General features: G+C 36.9%; 2 protein-coding genes across 2 annotated transcripts in view; one reads left to right on the top strand and one right to left on the bottom strand.

The window, feature by feature from the left end:
- Positions 1 to 12,127, bottom strand: part of gek (serine/threonine-protein kinase gek) — an 83,691-nt gene extending 71,564 nt beyond the window's left edge. Inside the window, 7 exon segments of the mRNA XM_074109510.1 lie at positions 275 to 423; positions 3,462 to 3,566; positions 3,946 to 4,056; positions 4,849 to 4,970; positions 5,420 to 5,599; positions 10,087 to 10,269; positions 12,020 to 12,127. Of these exon segments, the coding sequence (XP_073965611.1) occupies positions 275 to 423; positions 3,462 to 3,566; positions 3,946 to 4,056; positions 4,849 to 4,970; positions 5,420 to 5,599; positions 10,087 to 10,147 (728 nt within the window). The 5' untranslated portion in view covers positions 10,148 to 10,269; positions 12,020 to 12,127.
- A 709-nt stretch (positions 12,128 to 12,836) lies between these two features.
- Positions 12,837 to 17,331, top strand: lin (protein lines homolog). The gene is made up of 2 exons (XM_074109948.1): positions 12,837 to 13,039; positions 13,271 to 17,331. Exon 2 carries the CDS (start codon positions 13,354 to 13,356, stop codon positions 15,793 to 15,795), a length of 2,442 nt encoding a protein of 813 aa, XP_073966049.1. The 5' UTR covers positions 12,837 to 13,039; positions 13,271 to 13,353; the 3' UTR covers positions 15,796 to 17,331.
- The last annotated feature ends 8,012 nt before the right edge of the window (positions 17,332 to 25,343 follow it).

Raw genomic sequence — 25,343 nt, 5'->3', positions numbered from 1 at the left:
TACCTATTGATAATGATGGTAGGTATACTGTACGGAACCCTCTCACTTGGCTATTTTTCACTGGTGTGCCTTGAAACTTTGATGAACGAAAAATATGCCGTCCACATTTACAACCAAAGGGTCCACATTTACAACCAAAACACGTGTTGAAACAGTAAGAGTTAGGCCACTAGTGTCTTAGAAAATTTACCTTCGTTTGACCTGTAAATTGTCCCCTTAAAGTTACCAGAAATCAAAAATTATAGTACAGTAGTTTATGTGTAGTAGAACCTACCTGTGCACGTATCTCAGTTCGTGAACGCTCTGCACAGCCAGCACCATTTCCGCGATGTAGAACCTCGCCATGTCCTCCGGCAGACGGTCCTCGAACTTGGAGAGCAGCGTCAACAGGTCGCCGCCGCAGTAATAGTCCATCACCAGGTACTGCAAAAAAAAAAAGGAATCAATTAAACAAAAGTAAGGACTCAGTATCTTTGGCCGAAAATCCAAATCGTTTATTCTGTAAATAGGCAGCAATGGGCTCTTTCGGAAAGACCACCATTGCCAAGAATGCGCCGCAAGAAACCTGGCAGAAAGTAATTTTATCAAAATAAATTACAAATAGAATACATATAAACTACAGTATACAATTTAAGAAAAAAGAAAATGAAAAAAATGAAAATGAAAATAATTTATTGCATAAAAAACTTATAAACATGAGTCTACGGCTCTGGATCCTGAGCTAGGAGTCCCTGTGTTACAGGATCCAGGTAGGAAATAAGACCGGTTAATACATGTGTTAATCATTGCGATCTGTAAACATGCTGCTCATAGAAACCTCAATTTAGGTATAGGTATGTATAATATTATACTGAGCGGCAAAAAAAATTTTTTTTCTTAAACTTTGACCATAGTTTCGATTTATCAACCACTAGCTGTTGCCTGCGGCTTCGCCCGTTTTTATTTTTCACACAAAACTTGTCCCGACAATAACGAACACAAAAAAAAAACCAATTTGGTGCCGTCCTTCGGAATTTATGCGCGTACATACATTCTGGTGATTCATTTTTATTTATACAGATTTATGGGAACAAAAATCACTGAAGAACGTAATACTCCTTTAATATTGTCTGTTAATCCTCATCTGTTACTTCAAACGCACACATAGTTCAACAACATGGCACAAGTTTCACTGTATGTTATGAAAATAAGACTTATTCAAAAACTGTTCATCACTATCTAACAATGCCTTTGTTTTTTTTTTGTTTTTTTAGAAAGGGCCTGTTTATAGGTCAAATAAAAATAAACTTTCACAAGAACAGATTAACTTTATAAGTCGAACGCGTCGAAATGAAGTTAGAGGTAAAATATTTGATCAAACCAACAATAGCTTAGCCGATAAAACAACAGTGCGCATCTTCATAGACCATTGTCGCTGGATAATTGCCCGAGACCTCTGTTTATAATCAATCTAATGAGGCAGTAAACTATTAAATAAATAAATCTATCTATCTATCTATCTATAACAGCCTTCGGATATAGGCCTCCTCTCTACTTTCCAGTCTTGCCTATTCATTGCCACTCGCATCCAGTTTACGCCAGCTTGTTGCCGGATATCATCTGTCCATCTTTTTGGTGTGGTTGGTTTTTGGTTTTGGTGTCCACCTTAACGGAAAGGTCTGCTGAGTCCGTGTCGTACAAAGAGCAATGGAGCGAATAATGCTCGGTATACACCTGCTGGACCGAAAGAAAAACGAGTTGATCAGACAGAAGACTAAAGTGAATGACGTAATAACAGACATAGAACGCAGAAAGTGGAGATGGGCAGGACATATTGCAAGAATGGAAACACAGTCGTTGGGCGAGAAGAGTCCTGGAGTGGAGACCCCGTGCTAACACCCGCGGTAGAGGAAATAAATAAATATCATCGGACAATTGACACCAATTAACCTACCCTCAAACACTACAGTCGAACTTGTGCAGTCAATATAATTCAAATTCAAAGTTAATATAAATTCAAATTCAAAATTCAAATGATTTATCCAGTAAATAGGCCGCAATGGGCACTTTTACACGCAATTTTTTCAAACTACCAGCACTTTCGGAAAGACCATCATTGCCAAGAAGAATGCGCCGCAAGAAATATAATGCAGCCATAGCGTCAAAATTGTATACATCGACCTTATGTTTACTGGCATAAAGGTGTATAGATATTTTTAACGTCTTGATAGAGTATATTAATGCCCTTGATCGTACTATCGAACCAACTGAATCATGCAAGACCCACTGTGGTACCTTATTGTAGAAAAAGTTATAGTGACATTGCTTTGCTTTGCTTGACAATGGAATACGTTATTTGACTATTTTGTATATGTTTTATAACTTAAAACTTCACAATGCCTGTTATCGAATAGAGAAACAATTTTTAAGCTATCTCAACAAATAACAAAGTTATTAAGGTTTGAAATTCAAGATTAGACAGAGAAAGACATACTTGCATGTGACGTACAGAGAAAAGCGTTTGAGAAAGAGACAGGTATATAGATTTTTGAAAAAAAAAACACTATAATTCCAATTTTCAACCTATTTAAGTTTTCTCTTCGCTAAACACTGTCTGTCTATCTATATTTTCATAATACTGTATGACATGGCAAATTCAGTTGTCAAATACCGTATTCATTATGACATTTACTGTGAGAGCGTTCTATGGTGGGTCAGGAATCAAATGGGTACTAGGCATCCCTAAGGACGAGATCATAAACTACATAAAACATACAAAATTTCTTGACGCCAGGAAAACGTCACAAAATCTTGCGAGGAAAAATCGTAATTTTGTAACTACATCAAAACTTTCTATTGGATACAACAACATAGATTATCTGACTTTTTTATCACTTTAACCACAAGGTTTTGTATAAGTATAGATTGTATTCATCCGGATATACAGACGACGGGAGCGAATTCCATTGCATTTTTTTTCCACATTTATATTATTTATTTATTTAGTGGGATACTAATTACGTTATGGGAGCACATTGCAGGTGGTAGGGCCTTGTGCAAGGTCCGCCCGGATCGCTACCACCATCTTGCTCGCTAATCCTGCCGTGAAGCAGCAGTGCTTGCACTGTTGTGTTCCAGCGTGGAGAGTAAGACAGCCGGTGAAATTAGTGGCTCTTGAGGTATCCCATCTTAGGCCTCTAGGTTGGCAACGCATCTGCAATACCCCTGGTGTTGCAGATGTTTATGGGCGATGGTGATCTCTTACCATCAGAAGAACCACTTGCTCGTTTAAAAAATCCATCCAGTCGAATAAAAAAACATGGATCCGGTGATTGCTTCCCAACGGTACCTTTACACTATCATCTTAAATAAAAGATACAAATATCATATTTAGGGAAAAGTGGCTGAGAAAAAGGGAGACCTTCGCCCAGCAGTGGGACATGATGCAGGCTACATTAAAAAACAATATCATGACGACTCACCAAGTTGTGTTCATCCTGGAAAGCGTAATGCAAGTTGGTGATCCACCTTCTGTCGCCAAACACGAGGACATCCCTCTCCTCTTGGAAACACGCCGTCTCAGCACGCTGCAAGGGAAAAACGATTGCATCAGTATTAAAACTAGCAGACACCTATATTTGGTTCAATCAACTATATAGTGTATGTGATTCTAGCCCGTGACTCAGGAGACATCAGCGACACGCTTTGTTATAAAAATGTAGATGAGCCATGAAGGAATTGCCTTCAAACTGTAACAACTATTTTTAAATAAGTAACTTAGAAAACGTTACCATGGCAACAAGGTATACTAAAAAGTTCACTGATCGATTTACTAGCCCACCCCAGAATGTTGGGCTAATGATACAAAATTCTATAATACTGATATCTCCGCACAAAAATCCAGGCCAGCCCCCCCCTGAAAAATAACCCTAGATACGCCAATGTTATTAATTATTACCGACTAACCTTGAGCATCTCCCACTTATTAAGTATCTTCATGGCATAAACGCGTTCCCCGGTTGTGGTTGAAATTGTCCCGCCGGTTGCCACTGTTGTATTGACACCAATGTCTGCACCCTAGAAAAAGAATACGGTATTTGACAACTCCTGATTTTGCCATATCTTAATATTATTATGAAAATATAGATAAACAGATAGTGTTTAGCGAAGAGAAAATTTAAATCGGTTGAAAATTGGATTTATAGTGTTTTTTTGAAAAATCTATATACCTGTCTCTTTCTCAAACGCTTTTCTCTATGCAGCAAGTATGGCGGTACTGGCGTGTGACGTCACATGCCAGTATGTCTTTCTCTGTCTAATCTTGTATTTCAAACCTTTATAACATTGTTTTTTTAAAAGGTAGCTTAAAAATTGTTTTTATTAAACATACTACATTTTACATTAAACATACTACAAATATACAAATACAGGTTGACCAATCCAAATGGATCAGTATGGAGAAGTCATAAACTATAACAGATAGCGCAATCTGTTCTTAGGAACCATGGCGTCGATTTTAGGCTTAAAAAAACGACATTTTTTTTTATCTCTCATACATAACCTGGTCAAAATCTCTGTAAACAATGTTATATTTTTTTAGTGATTATTTTATAGCAGTTATTTTATTGATACCTTGTATTTGTAGATTTGTCAGTAAATCCCGATATGAGATTATGTCAATGCTATGATTATGTTATGTGTGGTATGCTATGTCAGGCTCTTTGTGGTTAAATAGGTAGCTCTCTGTGAAAGTAGTAGGAACGATAGTGATTGTAGCAATGACAACAGTCACTGACAATTGTCACATCGGTGAAAAAGGGGCTTGTTGAATGTTGTCTCAAACGCTACTGTTGGGTGCTTATACCGTACCTGCATGAAGGAGGCTCGCACGACGCACACTTCCCCGAAGGCCCCGCGCCCGATGACCTTCACCAGCTCGAAGTCTTCGCGGGAGAGACGCAGCCGCTTCAACGCCGATGCTACTGGCTTCACTGTTACAAGGATTTAAAGGTCATATCAGGACTTAATAGTCTCCAGCGAATGGGACAAAAAAATCTGATGATTAGGCACCGTATCCACCAGAGATGTGCGAGGATGTGTCGCGAGGACAACTTTTTTTCTACAAAATATACTTTCATAGATTAGTAACTGACAAATACTTTCGGTTTCTAGACTTGACAGACTTAAAGTTCCTCTTATTGAATTTAATTATATAAAAAACAAATAATAGAACAAATTTTCTTTTTCTTTTTTAAATTCAACGGATTTACAGCCAAAACACATTTCAAAAAATCTCACGTGACATTTGGGGAGGGGGTGGTACTTAAGGAAAATCTTACGAAATCTCACCAGGGAGGGCGGGGGAGTCAAAAAATCCTCAAAAATGTCTCACGTAATTTATGGACGCCTCCTTATAGGGTAATAGCTGGACAAAACTCACCATACTGTATAAAGTCAGCGACCGCCTTCTCCCTCCGCAGACTGCTGTTGCAGCACTCATCATAAAGCACTAGCAGCACATCTAACAGAGTTTCCACGCTCAGCCCGTGCGTGCTGGGGCATTGGAGCCGCCGTGCCAGGAAGAGGGTCTCGATTTGCTTGAGCCGCTTGATGCCGAGTACTGAAAGAGAGATTACGTTACAATCAGGGCCCGCCTTATTCATCTAGGCGCCCCGGGCGAGTCACGCCTTTGGCGCTCTTTTAGATACAACAAGCGACAAAATGCCAGTCCTGTTTATTAGATGTCGGCAGCCGATCGTAAAATCCGCCAGATCATGAAATTCCTAGGCATATCGTGAAATGGCGCCATTTCATGAATTGGCTAAGGGACATCCGTCATATCGTTCAAAACTCACCGTTTAACGATTTGCATTTGCCTAGTGGCATTTAGGCAGATCATTAAATTCCTAGGCATATCATGAAACGCCGCCATTTCATGATTTGGCCAGTTTCGCCGCCATATCGGTTCTGGCACTTCGCCAGCCGCTGCCGCAGCACACTCACGTGACATGTACCATCAGCCCAAATATGTGGTCTAACCCTAAAGTTGATAATCGTTTGCATGTCATAAAACAATAATACTAATAGACTTGTCTGTCAACTTGAAAGTTCAACTTTAGCGACATATTCATTTGATAGGAACTTGTTTAAAAATTGATAGACCACTTATTTGGCTGATGGTACCAACAAAAAGTTGGAAAACCCCCGACTTTTGTCACTTCAAAGTTCAATATCTCAAAAACGGCTGAACCGATTTTGATAAAACATGTCTAAGAACCATCGCTAGAAAACCTGCTTTCAAATAAAAAACCGCATTTAAATCGGTCCACCCGTTTAAGAGCTACTGTGCCACAGACACACATAACGGTCAAACATATAACACCCCTCTTTTTGCGTCGGGGCCCCGGGGGAGTTAAAAAATAGTTATTCAAATTAAGTGGTTAATTTGAGCTGGCTGGCAGTAGTTTTTAAGTTCATTCGTACATCATCATCTGTGCTGGAAGACGTCCACTGCTGAACAAAGGCCTCCCGCTTAGAACGCCACAATGAACGACAACTCGCCACTTGCATCCATCGGGTGCCCGCGACTCTGACGATGTCGCCAGTTCACCTAGTGGGAGGCATGCCAATGCTTCGTCTTCCGGTTCATGGTCGCCACTCAAGGATTTTTCTCGTACAACGGTTATCTGTTCTTCGAGCGCCGTGGCCCGCCCATTGCCACTTCAACCTGCATATTTTCTAGCTACTTTTTTTTTGGACGAACATACAAAAATACAAATCTTTCCTGTATACCTAACATTAGTGTAAGTGTAGAAAACAGTAATTGGTACCATCAGCCAAATAAGTGGTCTATCAATTTTTAAACCGGTTCCTATCAAATAAGTTGACAGACACGTGTAATGGCATGCAAACGAATTGTTTTATGACATGCAAACGATTATCAGCTTTAGCGTTTGTTAGTTCTTTACCTCAAAAGCATAAATTCCTTGTAGCGATTTACCAAATCGCATTTTACCTCGATCGTATTTTTAATTATAGTGTTGTGTCACAATCGTTTATTTTTTTAGTCGCTATAAATTTTAGTCGCATTTCACCTCGATCGTGCATTTAAGTATCGCGTTGTGTCTCAATCGTGTTTTTTTCTAGTCTCTATTAGTTTTAATCGCATTTCACCTCGATTATGTATTTTAGTACAAACATCAATTAACTTGTCAAATTAATTAGAGTCCCAAGCAAACATCGATCGCGGCGAAATGCGTCTAGGGTAAAATACTACACGAAAAATGAGATGCTACAAATTAATTATACTAATGTAAAAAGATGCGCGATAAATTGCGTCAAGTACATGATTCTATTAAAATTTTGTTAGTACGAGGTAAAATGCGACTTGGTAAATCGCTACAAGGAATTTATGCTTTTGAGGTAAAGAACTTTAGGGTGGTAGACCACATATTTGGCTGATGGTACCACCATGGTAATAAAGTATGTCATATCATATCCAATGTCCATATTAGACAGGATAACGTAAAAGCGCCTAATCCATCGCGGGCGCACAGCGCAGCGGCCATATTTAAAAACAATGAACAGGAAACAGCTATTCGTATAATTGTGGAGGATATCCCTGTTGCCTTAAGCGAACAATACCTACTGCGCCGTGCCGGACAATATGTTGGAAATACTATGATCGGAATAACATTAATTAGAAGACACCTGCTTCAGGGGGCTATTATTTTTATTTTATTTTTTTTCTATTTTTTTTTGAGGCTTAAGTGCACCAGTGTGACTATGCCAGCCTCATTGAAAGACTCGATGTCCACATTCATCAAACACTCCTATTGCGATGTCCAGATTATCTGGCTGCAAAGGAGTGCTTGATGAACCTGTAAATTCGTACTGCATCTTCCGATACCGGACAACTCAAAATAACATTCACTGCACCATTGAACAGGTCCAAATCACTCAACCACCTCTCGCGGATATCCTTCGTCAATACACACCACCAAAAAATGTATTAAGTCTATAAGGGGGCTATTATGAAATTCGAAAACTGAAGTTCGTATCATACCGTCCCTCTCACTCTCGTATTAAATAATATAAGCGTCAGCGGAACGGCAAGGTACGAAGTTCAGATTTTACACTTCGTAGTATAGAGCTAGAGCCTTGTTGATTGGTTAAGTTTATTGCAATTACCAATATATTTTGTATTGAAAAAAATATTGTGCGAAGTTTTTGCGGCGCATTTTTCTTGACAATGATGGTCTTTCTGAAATGTAGTATAAAATTGACACAACCAGTTGGAAAACCCCCGACATTGTCAGTTCAATATCTCAAAAACGGATGAACCGATTTTGATAAAACATGTCTAAGAACCATCGCTAGAAAACCTGATTTCAAATAAAAAAACCGCATTCGAGTCGGTTCACCCGTTTAAGAGCTACGATGCCACAGACAGACACACAGACACACATAGCGGTCAAACTTATAACAACCCTCTTTTTGCGTCGGGGGTTAAAAAGTGGTCTTTGTGGCCTACTAACAGAATAAATCTTTTCCAGTATTTCATCATCATCATCATCATCCCAGCTCAGCCTATATACGTCCCACTGCTGGGTACAAGCCTCCTCTCAGAATGAGAGTGCTTTTGTCTTAGTTCCCACGCAGGCCTAGTGCAGATCGGGAACTTCATACACCATTAAATTGCTTTCAAATGTACAGGTAATCTTGCAGAATTTCGAAAAACGCAGAGGTGCAATCCCGGGTTTGAACCCACTATCCTGTGCTCGAGAGGCCCTAGGTCAAACCACTAGAACACCATGGTTTATTCTAAATAATTTATTGAATCAGGCGTTACTTTGCGGAGGTCCATATCAATGAACTAAAAGAATTTCCTTGCTCACCCGCGACCTTCGCCGAGCAAGGAAATTCTTTTAGTTCATGGTTTATTCTATTTAAAAACGTGCAATATTAAGCATGCATATTAGGTGCCGCAACTGTGTTATCACCATGAATCAGTATATTAATACAGAACTAATTAATGCATGCTCTATCATTTTAATTGGCTGAATCATGTAGCCTTTTACGGAACCTGCTAATTGTAACAATGTGGTTACATAGGTGCTATTTTTACACAAAAAAGCACACATAGACGTCGAGTTACAAACAGCCCGCTAATACCTATGTAAGGTGCTATTTCAGTATAATACATATGTAGGGTCTACTAGTTTAATAGACCTTACATTTACGAATGTTGAAGGTATGTTGAAGTTATGTTGTAACTGTTATAATGTTAGAAGAACGGATTGTTAAGTAAAAGATGTGACTGTCCTGGTAGAGTACCTTTATTGCACTAAAATAATATGAAAGTAAGTTTACGTAAACAGTGTGACGTACACAGAGGGTGCAGCGTCAAAAGCGTTAATGTCGAGCGTGCTCGTTCAACATGAACAGGTCTAAAGGATTTTGTACCATATTATATATTTAGTAGGTGTATATTTACGGGGTTGCTATATGCACTATGTCTGGAAAAGGGTGGCAAACAGTTTTTCTAAAGAGGGAAATTTTCAAGTCTGAGGCGGTCCCGGGCCACTACTACTAAAATTTGTTAGGCTATTAGCTGGCTCGCCAATTATTGCGTTGATGGGCAAATTCAAATGCTTTGGTGGGCATTTTATGGTCCCCAGGCCTGGGCTTTGCCAGCCTTGCTCTAGCGGGTATAAACATATAGAATAAATAAATCACGAAATATTTAGGAAAATTTACCTGCATGGGTTAGGATAGGTTAGAATTGTGCGGAATAGGAGCTCCGCCACTTTGGTGAAAATGAATAAACTTAAGTATGTACTACTGTTTTTTATTATTGAGTCAGACTTCTTATTGTTTGGTGTGTGTAATTTTAAACCTAAGATATTTTGAAATTTCGGATCTATAAAAATCGCATTTATGAAGAATCGGAATAGTTATATTAAGAGGTTTTAATCATTCAGAATTATAAAAATCAGTACTTATTTGAAATTTGTGATTCCAACTTTTGGAATTTAGTTTTTGTATTTATGTAGTGTACCCTGCTCTAGCTTATCTATTAGAATAATAAAGAACAATAATACTCACTAGGTACATTATTAGTGGGCACCAGTGCCCAATCCGGGGACGAATCCTCATCGTCCGACATCCTGGCAATTCACACTAACACTTGCATGTCCATACACTAACACTATATTATGTATAAAAGCTACCGTAAAATTTAAGGCAGTTTATTGTGTGTGTTTGTTTGTTCCATTGTTTGTTATGTACCTGTAAAAAAAATAAGAATTAATACTTGTTTGTAGAATATGATAATGAGAAACAACCTTCTAGATTTTTTTTATGTCACCCGAAGAATCTCCCACTGCTGGGCAAAGGCCCGTTTCGTCCACCACTCTTCCCTATCCTGGGCATGAATTTTCTAGATTCTAGAAACTATTCTAGTCATCACAATATAATACAATACAAAGACTATTTATTGTACACCAGAAATAGTAAGTGATACAGAAAACAGATACACAGAGAAAAATTAAATTTAGTAGAATTATAAGTATATATGTTGCTACATAAATACAATGAAATACTTCTGCCATTGTAGAGAATCAGAAGGATTTATTCAGCCATTCTTTGGGAGCTCCTATTTTTTTTTATATTGAAAGAAAACATTAAAATTGATAGTTCCATGGACCATAGCCGTGATTTGGAGGGCCATATCAATGTTAGGTAACAGAAATAACTCAGGTATTTTGTAGTCGGTCACATAATTCACTTTTTTTTTTGCTCTGATATTTTAATGAGGCTTTAGCACACCAAATGTGACTATGTCAGCCTCATGGGGAGCCTCAGATATATACACCACACTACAGACCGATATTACACAATGCAAAGGCCCATAAAAATATTAAAGCATGTCACCAACCATTGGTATTGTAGTTTCGGGATAAAAACTATTCCATATCCTTCTCAGAGTCTCAAGCTATCTCCACACCAAATTTCATCACAATCAGTACAGTACTATAAAGCATTAAAGTGTATCAAAGGAAACATACCCACATTTTCATATTTCTAATACTAGTAAGTTAGTATTTTCAAATTGACTGCCACTTTCATAAGTGAACAAAAATAACTGATAAGAATTTTGGTAAAATTGAGTGTGTTCTTGATTAATTGGAAGCTTTAGTGTTTTACTTTTTAAACTAGTTTGTAACTTTAATACACACTCTTTAATCATATATCATTATAGGAACTATACCCATATAAAACACAACCACTACTCATTTAGTTAACATGGTTTTTATATCACAGAGTAAATAGTGATACAGTTTATTACAGCTGTTTATTGTGAACACTAATTATGAAACTTAACTCTAAACTCAGCTGAGTAAAACTGCTTAATAGATAAGAGGTAATAATAAATAAATGAGTGTATTAAATACTTTCACAAGTATACTTAAAAAGTAATAGTTTCACTGTTATCTCAATACCATAGGCTTGAAGTCTTAGACTTAGTATTAATAATATACGAAGTAAAAGGGTAACAAAAACGAACGAAGGTGCAAAAAGTTTAAACGCCCATAACAGCTTATAGGCAGGAAATCAAACACAAATTTCACCATTGTCTAACGACACAAAAGGCGACGAATTACTTTCTATCCATTCATCACAAGGTTGCGGCGACATTCGATATTACAACTCTTTCGCAATCTAATCCAAACGTAGATTTAAATCTAAATACCAAATCATTTTTTTCTATAAAAAAACTATAGTTAGAACACCGATGACATATCGATACGTTTCCGCATCGAGCCTATAAATAAACAATAATATATTACTTGCGTGAGACGAAAATAACAGCAAGTTGTAACGATATATTTCCAGTTTCAATTTTGTATTGTTCCGAGTCCTAGAGCACAGAGATCTTAACCTAAATCCATTCTATCGATTGTTATGCAAAAACACTGAGATGACTCATTGTTGTCACTTAAGTTAAATACACTATCTTCAACTTAATCATATTCACCTGATAATTTTGATACGTTAAGGGCTTATTTTATTAGTTAACGAGTCCCCGAAGCGTACATTTTACTCGGGGGTAGCCAGAGGGCTCGGTCGAATCCATTTTGTTTGACGTTCCTTGTCAAACTTACTAAATTTCTTGCTATTGAACAGAAAGCTGTGATCAAACTTTACTCTCTCAGAATTTTCATTGTTACATAAACAGTAGCTGCGTTGTACGAAACGTAATAACCATAGACTGCTAAACTGATGGATGAACAATACATAAGCCGTTCCAACTTATGCAAATGCTCAGTTCAGAATATATTTAAGTAAGTTTACTTGAAAATTATTTACCGTTTGAAATTATTAACGATTTCATATCTGGTTTGATTTTATATAATTATTATGTATAAATCAATAAAAACGTGCAATCTTGTGGTTTTCCTTAGTTAGATTGACGAAAAAAGTGACAACTTGCAAAATTTACATCATAGCATTTTGCTTATCTTATACTTTTAAAGTTAATAAATATCAATGATAAAACCGTGCGATGGATAAAACTGAAGGTAGAATCGAACTTCTTGCTACATTCCAACCGGTTCGCTACCGATCGTGATTGCTAAATTCGGGAGCATTGCGCTGGCAACGTCCTCCCCGGAAGTGGCTACGGAAATCCTTTACAAGTATTAGCACTTTTATACTAAAAAATGTTTTTTTGTGCTTATGAACTATAGTCGTACTTATTTTAATTTATAAAATATATTTTAAGAAACGTACATGTATTATTTTGTACTTTTTTTGGCAATATAAAATAAATTCCAACGTAAAGAGTATCACACTTGAATGAGCGTCATATTGTGCGTAATGGAGTCGACGATCTGTTGAATAGAGTTTTTATTATTACAAATTGTGTTCTCCGAAGAAAAATCACTTAAAAGTTGGTGATTATGTGCAATATTGGATTACAGTGAATGAGACACGATAACTTATGGATTCCTCCTACAGAAATATCTATTCAAACAACCTCGCTCGCCTGTCAATGGTATGTATGCCATCAAAATATTTTGGAAAGTTTATTGAATTTCTGTTTTAAAATGATAATTTCATGTGTCAATAACTTAAATCGATAAGAATTTATCGTAATTCAGAGATCTGAAAGTATGATTCAATGTTTGGCGTCTTTTTAGACGGAATACGCGATGGCTTTGTGGTCCGCGTAATTGAGTAGCTACTTGGAAAGGTCACGCATTCATTTTAGCCTTTTTGTTTCCAGCCTGGCAATCGTTGCGGCTTACATCTAATTGTGGTCCGCGTACGACGCGAGTAATAAAACAAAGTTGGATTCGATACGAGTTAATGGTTTTGCGGGGGCACTTGGATTGCGAAGCGCAGTCAAATGAAGGTATGGCTTCCGATCAACCCGTTAAAAAGAAGCAGCGTATAGACGCGCCAGACATCGACGATGGCAGCGACAGATCTGCTGAAGAGATTGCAGATATATTTGACTCTGAAACACCAGCAGCTGAGACCTCTGATGAATTTCCACGAAATGGTGAGTCTCCCGATAGTGGGACCGTCAGCGAAGACGCTGTTGACTGTTCTGCCATCCTACGGCTGCCTTTAGTGGACACAATACCTTCAGGCTCCAATTCAACTCCATTATGGACAGTGGCAGATGACAAACTTCTCACTGAACTGAGGATACTTCAAGAGAACTTGGTAGGGCAGTGCTTATGTCCCGTAGAAGAGCTCAGAGTGTCTCAAATGTTTGACAGGCGCCTCAACATAGTGTCTTGGCCACTGACATGCTCCTTAACTTATTTGTCAACGATGCAGCTTATGTTTGATATTTATTTAAAACAGAACAACACTGGTACAATATGTTCTAAACTAATGCAGGCATGTGACACGCTTGTGAGAAACAGGCATGACTGGATCACAGAGGTTGTAGAGTTGGCAGACCATAAGAGCAAGTTTATTACGTTTGTAGCCAGCAGGGTACTGGCTAGCTTCCTAATAGTTGCCAAGGATACAGTTGATGAGAACTGGCTACAACAAATTGCAGAAAACATTTATCTGTTTGATAGAATCAACAGAATAACAGTACAAAAAATAAACTTTAGCCTTGATATTATTAAAAGGATAGTGGAGTGGAAAGATGTTGACCAGCATCCTCTAGAAGACAGCAATTACATCAACTCTGTTGGCAACATGCATGTTCAGGAAGACAATCCCTTCAGAAGTAGTGTTGGTTACAGCAGTACAAGTCAGATGCCATCATCAAGTTCTCATGGCGATAATTTACACAATGAGTTTTCGAATCTACAAACTCATAGTGCTCCATCAACTTCATCAGGTGAAAAACCGATTGAAAACAAATCGGCGACATTTAAACTCCATGAGCCTGTGTTGAAATTCCCCTTGGATCAGCAGGTCAGTGGAGTAGAGCAGCCTGAATCCCCTGAACCTCTAGCATCAAGAATGGAGAGGGTCAATGAAAACGGATGCATAACTGTCATACTCACAGACTCTGAATCGTTTGACACTTCACATATAAAATGCTTAACGATAAAAACGCTAGAGCATCACTGGCCTGTTTTAGTTAAAAATATGAAACTCCTGCTTCTTAGGTACCTGAATTTAGCCAATGCTGAAAACTGTATACTTACTTTCTTTTCACTTTGGGAGAATATTATAAGTGTGAAAGCGAATCTTTCAGTTATTGATACTAAACCATTCTATGCTGATCTGCAAGGCTTTGTAGACTTGTTACGGAACACTGTGCTTCCAGCCATGGTGTACACACACTTACTAAGTTTATTCAATGAAGTCTTGTGCTATGGCTCGACATTAGCTTTACAAGATATTTTACCTGAAGAAATATGCTGTTTAGCACATTCAATTGTCCGATTTGTGAAAGATTTCAGGCTGCTAAATGATGTCAGAATAAGGAATAGTAGAAGTGGTTTTAGTTTTCTAGGTAATGAGTGTACAGTTTTAAGGGACTATACCTTAGGCGCTGCAGTGACGCCGATGTCATCTTCTATTCAATTAGTAGATCAAAGTTACGGAGATGATGAAAACGAGGATTCTTCACAATCTAGTAGTGAAGTAGATAAAACCATGTTGCAAAGAATGTCACTATTAGTTCTGAAATCTATTGCGGTGACAGTTAAAGAAATGCGCTGTGATTCGTCAGATAGCTCGATTGATTCATCTGATTACAATGCTATACAGGACATGCAAATAGTTGAACGATCCATTCGCGATGTTTTGAAGAAACTAGACGTTTTCATTAGAAATACAATGGAATTTCACCCTGAGACACCCTTCACTAAAATGCTCATACACTTGTTCAGTGAACAAGACGATTACTTGATTGAATCTATGGTGTGTACTTTGGACATAACAGTTGGTATTGTGTATAGGAATTCCGTGTATCCAGATTTAATACCTATGTTGAACCCAATAGCGTCATTCATAGAATTCTTGAAGGTAGTCTCACATGACAGCGATGTTTTGCTAGATTACTTAGTGAGCAACGAGACATGTTTCTTGCTGTATCTGCTTAGATTTCTGAAGTATGTTCGCCGCAATTGGCCAAAGTTCATTGAGACGTGTCAACACACAGACTCTGCAGGGAGTAGGGGTTTGGATGAAACTATGAGCGTTCTAATAAGACTCCGGCTACAGATTAGCCGATTGGTTTCTAGATCACTATTCCCATATAACATAAGCCCTGTCTTGAGGCTGCTGGAGGTCTGTGAAAGCTTGTATGAGGGAAATGAGTTGAGTTGAAAATTCTAGGTTGTTACGACTGAGCACAAGTCAGTCTAGGTTTGTTGCAGGTCTATACCATCTTTGTTATAGCGGATGCTATTTAATTATGGTTATAATATAATGAATGTACCTCAAAGCTTATCCACCTTTCTAATGCCCCAATAGCACTTGCCTCAAAATAAAGTAATGAAAACTTTGAAGTTCCCATACTTTCAAGGCAAAAGAAAAAAATATGTAAAGACTGCCAATTATAAATCTATACATTCATTCCAAAACATATTTGGTTAACTTAAGTTTAGCATTTAATTTGGCTAAGTTAATTTATATTATCAATAATTTTGGATGTATTATTTTTGTAGCAATTTGTTTTAGTGTAAGTTAATATATATTTTGTGTGTACTTAGGATTTTTAACTTCAAGTCTTCCTATAAAATATGAGCCCCTTTAGAAGAGTGTTCAGAGCCAGCAACTTTGAGATCTTTTATTTATTATTTAGGCTGGTCTAAGGTGTTCTACAAGTTTTACACGTCTTTGACCGCGGAAAACGCTCAAATGTGTGCCTTACCGTAATATTAATAAGGGTGCTTTTATTCTTATTTGAATAATGTGTTATTGCACTAAGCCCATAAAGTATACTACGAAAATGCATTTTTCTTTGCATAATATCATTAATTCAATATTTCTAGCATTAAGTTATTTTATAGAGTTGATTATGATATACATAAATGGTTGTATAATATAAATAATTCGGTCTAAGTTACATACGTATGCGGGTGTATATAACATTTTACTAAATTATATTTCATGCCACAACAATGTACATATGTCGCCATCAATTACCATATTATTTAGTAACTGTAATGTCAGTATTAACGCAATGTCCTAATTTATTAATTACAGTGGGTTTTCACTTGGCAAATCCAACAAGAAGTGTTTATGACATCATCTTGAACCTTTATACATTCCACTGCAACGGGCTTTGTCTCAGAATGAGAAAGCTCATACTGTTGTTCCAAAATTATACTTTAAATTAAGAAATGCTTCATATTAGGATGTGTTGTTGCTTAAAATGGTGGGATGAAATTAGAAACAACATTATTAAAATTTTTGTTAATTATACTTTTAAAGAAAAAAAAACAACTACTTGTAAAAAGCTTGATTTGCCTAGGTGTTTCTCTTTAGTATGATCTTTTCTATTATTCTCTTTTTTCACCAGCATGCTTGTTGATTTGTCAAGTGAAATCACATTATGTTTTGACTACGGGATCTATTTAGGGTATATCACATAGCTTTAAGTGTTAGGGAACAACATACAGACTGTTTTATATATGCTAAGTGAATTGTTAAATCGAGCTACATAGCTTTGAATTTTATAAAATATCAAAACTGCGTTCAGTTTTCTAATAAAACAAAATTTTCAAATAATTTCAAACTGTATGTTTAGAATCTCACAATACAATATTATTTATTTGAAACATGTATATGTTGAAAAGTATGTCGCTTTGAATTCTTTATCAATAACAGAGTAAACATAGTTATCAAAACTATGTGATTTTAGAACATAGTTATCAAAACTATGTGATTTTAGAAAGTTTTCGCAATAAAAGCTAATAATCTTTTTTAATTTTTCATAATTTTCTTTTCTTTTATTCTACTTGATTGACTGTAACTTTACCTTCTTAAATAAGCACACAGATTTTCGTAAACCTTGTCTCTCCCCTCTGTTTAACTAAGTAATACATAATACATACAGAATCATTAATTAATTATTTGTGCTATTCCTAGTTGTTTGCACTGCACCCTTGTTCATTCAGCACCAGAAGTAGATGAGCAGTTCTGGTGCTCGGTAGTATCTGAACACTATTACCTTGGCAGTAGCGTCGTGTGTAGATCATCATTATGAGCATCCTAACTACTCATTCCTTCTGCTGCCGACTGTTCACATATTTCGCACTGCGGACTTGTGGGGAAAAATCCCAGTAAGCCGTACTTATTAGTAGGCGCAAACTAAGAAGTGTGGAGTGCGAAGATTTTATTTTTCTCGCTTGTCTTCAATATTGTATCTATAACTGAGAATAATTGCCAGAATTTCGCACTGGGGTGCAAATATAGCCCATTATTATCCAGTCGATCCCGACGAGGGTTGTGTTAAATGAATAGATAAATTTGACAGATCTTGCCAACAATATCCTTAAATTTGTCTTGATGCAGTATCTCTTATCCCTTGAATGTTGACATTGTTTATAGTTTGTATAAAAATGCATAAGGGTTAGAAAAGTTTTGGATAATTATTTTGAAACCACAAATAAAATTCTAAATTTTGTGTCAAGTTAAGGTAACCCTAAGTTATTATTGTTAAGTAACAATAATTTAATTTAACACCAATAAAGCGAAATATTTTTGTATATTGAGTTTATTTATTTTCTTGCCTGCTTGCTGTAAATTAACTTTAGTGCACGAGGTACCACTTTTAATTTTTCAACAGATTTCAAAAGGAGTCCATTCGACTAGATTCGACCCGTGTATTAATATTATCTATCAGAATTGCATAGATTTAGGATAGGTATGGTATGACTCTAGCCAAGTTTCATAAAAATAGATTTTATTTAAATAAAGTTTGTTAACTAAAACGTATGACAAATCAAATGAATGGGTTTGTTGTGACAATCTCTAAAATAGATATTTTATAATTTTAAGATAAATAGTTCTGAAGATACTACGAAAATATGCAAAAAAATACTCTTCCCCCTTATCACAAAGTATTGTATTGTGTCGTATAACATAACACTTCATTGTACATACAACATATGAAAATTACAGTCAAGAGATGTACAAAGGCGAAATTATCCCGCCAAAGTACTTACGAAAAGATTCCTGGGACCGCATTCTCCGGAGCGGCACAACTCGGGGATCTTTAAAAAACGAGCCTACCAATCTCTCAAACTACGAAATAATAATTCGTAGCTCTCAAAAGGCCAGGAACGGACCTGTGATACCCCTCGTGTTGCGGGTGTCTATGGTTGGCGGTGATTGCTTCCATCACGTGACCCACATGATCGTGTCCCCCTCTTACATGGAAAAAAATTGGCTATATATTTCCTTCAGGAGTTGCTTCACTTTTTGCGACGGTGGGAATCCCCACTGCTGGGTAAGGGCCTCTTCATTTTCACGCCACAGTGGGAATATCGAAAATAAATGAAATGCACTTAAAGCCTGACCAGAAATATATGACTATTCGCCATGTTGCGGAATTTCATTGGAATTAATTTCTTACACTGGCAATAATTTTAATGATTGTCAGTGTCACTGTGGCGGTTTCTTTGAACAATAACAAAAAATGCCCAAAACGATTAGTAGTCAACAACGGATCATTGTAAACAATGTTTATAATAAACTACTGAAAAAAAAAACGCTTGGGGAATGAAACTATTTCACTACAAAGCCTTTCCAAATTAACATCAGAGCTAACAGGTAAACGTTGTAGACAAGTCAAGATGTCATTGTTCCGACTATACTGAACTATTGCCATATAAATAAGAACAATAGCGCCCTCTTGACAATAGTCATATATTTTTGGTTTACCTTTAAAATTTACGTATCACCAAACTGTATTTCTATCATAATTTACAACATAAAAACATACAATACTACGTTGTACACACTACTAGTCTTAACAGTTTTTATACATAAATACCCTCCCTATGCAGTATTGCTTTCGATTTCTTCAGTACACAGTCTTCGCGTCAGCTACAGAGTTGGTAAACAATTTTTAACCTTACCTCCACTTAACTAAACTTAAAATCAAATAACTCATCTCATCAGTGCCACTGGTAACCGACTCCAAAATTCTTGGATACATAAACGTTTTCACATAAATACCTACTAACTTACAGACTGATTCTATACATTTAAACATTTATATGAATCCATAGACTAAGAGCTGGCACATTTATTTTATTTCACACAAAAAAAGAGGAAAATTGAGAGTTCTTTAAAAACCCATTAGCACAACAACTACCTATAAAAAAAACAATAAACTGAATACTCGAATTACATTATACTTTTTTAAAGCATAAAGTAACTCATTTCACATTTATTGATATCCTCCTCGACGTGTCTGTCAACGGCGAACCTTGCTAATCCTGAGGTGAGAACGAAGATGGCTGATAAAACCCTTCGACTTAACCTCGTAAGTATCCCAATTTGAAACTTGACTAATACTAATCAAGAAAAAGTTTATATTTGCTGACTCTTTGTCCTAAATTTGGTAGGTACTCTGGGCCTGACAAGGTTAAAGTAAATTAAAACCATCACTGGGCAATCACAGAACCCCGTTCGCTTTATACAGCTAGGAGTCTCATTGAACTATGACACTCAAGGAATATGGTGGACAATGTTCAGTGTTTGCCTGCCATAAAATACCTAATTTCACCTAAAATAACACTCGCACTTCAACTACCCAGCTCTTCGCCTATTCGAACAATAATGTCAATAATCCATTCTATATTTTATTTCTAATTACACTTGGTTTCTAAACATCGAAATGACTTTTGACCTATCGTGGACCTATTCTTATTTGTCCAGTGACAGCGTACTGGATTTATTTAGAAAAATACATTTACACATTCTATTACAGTAACGCATAATATTAATAACAATAGGAGTGTTCAACTGCCAATAAAAATAACAGGGATTCTATTCGACACGACCCAAGAGCACAAAAGCACAGAGTATTCATACTACAAGACAGCACCTCTGAAAAGGCGCCATCAATGTTATTTTGCACTGGACTATGTCGGACAGCCCCAGGACCATAGGTTTCAACCTTATTTTCCTCTAGTGCCAGTTTCGCTCGTTTTCGCCCACTTGAGAACCTATGCTTTAAACGAACCTACCTCATAAACCTCAAGCTAATCTTGGCAGACAATTATATCTTGGCCTGTTCGCTCGAAGGTTTTATGCGGAGTTAGGTGTCTTGACTTCGGTTAACGTCAAAATAAGACACCTGACAATATACCTAGACACCGTACAATTCTGTCAACCAAATCGTATCCGGCACAGAGCCCAAAAGAAAATGAATCATAAAAGCAAACTAAGCGACTGAATAAAATTATTTATCCTAATTTTGTAGATGAATAACTTCATCATGATTCTTGAAAATTTTGTAGTAGAATTCTTAGTTTCGGAATAATCTGAAAAATATTTTATAACGGTAGGTACTTCGGAGCTCAAATACATAGCAAAAAAAACTAAACGTGTTTACATCTCGGCCAAGTTGTAATTGTCTACCACTTAGGAGAGTCACTCTCCAGTTCTCTGGTCTATTCACGAAAACAAATCAAATTAAGTGTTTTTGATATCCATTTTTTTAAAGATTTATTTCACCCATCTAGCCGCAGACCAGAGGATTAGACCAACGCTCTCACATTCCGAATGGCATACTTAATGCTATTCTATATAATAAATCTCAATTTAATTGACTTGCAGCAAAATAAAAAAATATATTTTCGTAATCAAACCTCGCTTTTATCAACTGCGCTTTCATTGGTCCTTTTACAATGATGTTGGTTTAATGTTCTGACCAATCTAAAGCGAGAACGCCAAACAAAGGGCACACAGTTAAAAAAGTATAATAAAATTAACTTAATCTTTAATTTAGTTAATTTTATGTCCTTAAAGATACATCAAACAAAACATTCAGTTCAAATCGTAACAGGTATCAGCAAGAGCAAGTTTTGTTATAATTTCAATCATTTTTAATGAGGGTTTCTATGACCGGCTAGATGGCGCTAGTGTCGTGAGATCCAAAAAGAAAAGAAAAAAAAAAACATTTATTGGTGACAATTACACAACGTTAGACAACATCGAGATTTGTTACGTTTGTGATTTGAACTACACTCGAGTCCAGAATTAGACGAACCAACTTGACAGTTCATTACGCGTAAATGTTGCCACAGTTACACGAGTGCTGTAATATCGATATTAAATAAAAAAGTAAAAACTTAATATCGTTGTTAGAAAAAACCTCAACAAGAAATAATAATAAAATATATTTTTTAAAATAAATATTGAACATCGGGAAGGACGCCATCCGCCGTTTTGTTTTATTAACATTTCATATATGTCATTCGACTTAACTGCCATCGGCTTGCTTGGAACTATTTCCGTTATTGTGAAATTTTCGTTGCGTTATTATTTGTCATTATCCATTTTGTCGTTTTCAGGCCTTTTGTTATTTAAAAAAAAAGTCCAAAAGTGACAAACATTTTCATTCCGCGTCTACACAGGGTTATATCGACAAATTTGTATCGACATATTCCTATGCCTGTTTTTTTTTTGCTATGTCTGGTAACATTTTCAGTTGTCAATCTAGTTCGCTTAATTTTGGACTAGAGTATAAATGAGCCAATCGAAAGCTAAACTGTAACGCCAAACGGACCTATCGCTAATAACGCCATCTAGCGATATTTCTGTCATGAAAACCTAATTAATTCGCTTAAATCTTTGTTTTTTCTATTAAACATGTTCTAAGCGATCTATTTTCCATCTCGAAAAAACCTTTGACATCCTATAATACGTATCGTTTTAACTAACATAGAACAATATCTCATGTGCGTGAACAGCATAATAATATTTAGTAAATATACAGTCAGTAAGTAGAAACTTTGGTTCATAATAATTAAACCATACAAAAAACATACAATTTGATATCGCTGATTATTACAATAGTGTAATGAAGTACCTTGTAATGAAGGACACAATTTGTATGTATGTAGCAACTATAATCACATTGTAATAAGTCAGCGATATTATCGAAGTGTAAAAATATAGATGAGACACTCCCTGCCTATGTTCTTTTGACCTTGAACATCGCACAGCACTGCGGTTCCCAAAATACTCAGGGTTGGCGCGAAACTTGTTTTATTTTAATGTTGTGTAACTTTTGTTCAACCCTAGTTGGGCGGACGTGTCAATTGATTATTATTGAGTGTTGAAAATAAATCTCATCTAGATTTTTTTACATACAAAATAAAAGACTAAAGTTCACACTAACCCTAATTAGACTTCGTACAACAAAACAATAATTGTTACACATTAAAAAAAATTACCACACATACATGGAAAACAACACAACACGTATAGATGCTATCCAATTTTAAAACACCGAGAAACCTTTACCCCCTTATTCATAAACGACAGTCAAACCTATTTTAGTTAAAATGCCGCTAAAATTCGTTTGTCCTTATCTGTCACTTCGACATATGTATTTGTTAGAAAGGGACAATGTATTTGTTAGTTAACATAGGCTTGTTAAGTTTTATGAATAAGGGGGTTAGTGTTTATTTTATCTAAGCGAGATCACCTAGCAGAGAGAGGGTTAAATCAAGAACACAATAAAAAAAACTATTGTGACATGTTGCAGTTCACAACAAAAGGATCTATTTCATTTTTATCTTCTTTTATAAGAAACTAGAATAATCTAGTTTGAATCTGAAGCGACGCGGATACTTATCCTATGAATTGCCACAAAAAATACTTTTGAATGTTACTCATCTCTCATTTCTCGTTCAGAACGTCAATTATAAAACATTGGATAACAAATATGACGTCACACTTACCAAAAAAAAAAACAAAAAGAAAAAAGAACAAACAAACTTACAAACATATTCAGGTATCATAGTCTTCGTCGATCTGTAGGTTGCCAGTGTTAAAATTGTCTAAGTCCACATAGGCATTTGCCGTAGTCACCGCTCCCAAAGGCTTGACTTTCTTTATCGGTTCCTTATTCTTAGAGACCTGCCTGTGAAACCTGGGCTTCATATCATTGGGAACAATATTAGAAGCGGTTGCGCCTAAAACTTTAACCTCCCCCTTAGCCTTGCTTTGTCGGGAAGTTCGATATTTATCGACTGGCGACACCGGTAGTCAAGGTTGGGTCTGGCGTCCGTTCAACAGAACGAACCTATCCTTGAGGTGATTTGGAACTGTTCACCGCTGCATTGGACGGGGGTTAAAGGACGAGGCATAACATTAATGGCGGGTACGTCACTCGCCTTCGATTCGGACGATATTGTAGTCGGCCCATGGCTGGACCATGAGGACTCAGTGCTATGCTCGCAGACCTCAGCAGTTTCCGACCTTGGTAGAAATGAACATGGGCAAGGAAAGCCATTTAACTAATGTTTTGTCCCAACTCCCGCATAGTCGGTTTCTGTCGGAGACTATGTATACCTGGGACAAACGGTCCAGGGTAGGTCCAACTTCGAGGTCACACAAAGACGCTTGTGGGCGGTAAATTTTAAATTTGGGAGAGGCCTAAAAGCCATAAGTCCGAAGACAAACGTTATTAGCTTGCTGGAGTCCTATCTATTCAGTCGCCGAAGGGTTTTGTAGATGTCGGTAAAAAAAGGGGAGAATGTCCGGTATCTTTTTTAATTAGACGTCGGCTTTATCGGCGCGTATCATCCATCTCATCCTAGCAGTCCCACTGCTCACAGGCCTTCTCGAATGAAAGCGTGATTGCGGTGCTTTTCAAAACGGCAAGAATTCGCGTTTAATTTTTATTCAACTGGCCACCAAAGGCGAGCCAGTTAGGCCGCCTATTTGCGTTGAAAGCGAGGTGAGCGCGCAGCGAGTTCGCTTCGAGCGCAACAATTACCAGCATGCGATATGCCGCGAGCGCGCAAGATGGCGATTAGCGCCGAAGACGCCCTATTTATTATACGACCAATATGGCGTCTTTGCGCTAAACAGCGAACTCGCAATGCACTGCAAGCACTGTTGCCACGGCGAAATAGTGAAACGATTTAAGGATTAGTCTTTTTTTTAGACAAAGAGCAACGATATATAATAAACCATTGCAGTTGCCAACTAGACCTGGGATACCTCTATAAAGCACTTGTACTAAGCAACTAGGCAATAAACATACTATATAGATAAATACATACTTAAATACATATTAAACATCCAAGACCCGAGAACAAACATTCGTGTTATTCACACAAATATCTGCCCCGGCCGGGATTCGAACCCAGGACCTCAAGCTTCGTAGTCAGGTGCTCTAACCACTTAGCCATCCGGTCGTCCAAAATGCCGGTAATTTCACCGGCTGTCTTACTCTCCACGCCGAAACACAACAATGCAAGCACTGCTATTCACGGCAGGATTAGCGAGCAAGATGGGGTAGCAATCCGGGCGGACCTTGCACAAGGTCCTACCACCTGCTGGTCTTTAGAGGTTGATTTATAGTTATAATAATAACGATTAATAGTTACAACTACAAATCAAAAGCATTTTTTTAGATCTTATTCTTAACTATGTCACTAAACATTTTACGTGCGACAATAAGGTACCTTTTGAAATACGTTAATCATTTAGTGTGTTGAGACAAAATTATAGGTTATTGTTAAGAGTTTTAATACCACAGTGTTCTTAAATTAAGACTATTAAAATTAATCGTAAGTTATTAGTCGTTTTCAAATGATATCACTTCATAATCACTAAATATTTTACCACCGACGATAAGGTACCTTTTAGAAAATATATAGTGATTGTACCAACTTTTT

The sequence above is a fragment of the Choristoneura fumiferana genome, chromosome 29, assembly GCF_025370935.1.
Source record: "Choristoneura fumiferana chromosome 29, NRCan_CFum_1, whole genome shotgun sequence".
NCBI lineage: Eukaryota > Metazoa > Arthropoda > Insecta > Lepidoptera > Tortricidae > Choristoneura > Choristoneura fumiferana.
This window is presented reverse-complemented; position numbering and strand designations above follow the sequence as displayed.

Coding starts and splice junctions, on each gene's coding strand:
- lin (XM_074109948.1), top strand. CDS start 13,354: ATGGTTTTGCGGGGGCACTTGGATTGCGAAGCGCAGTCAAATGAAGGT.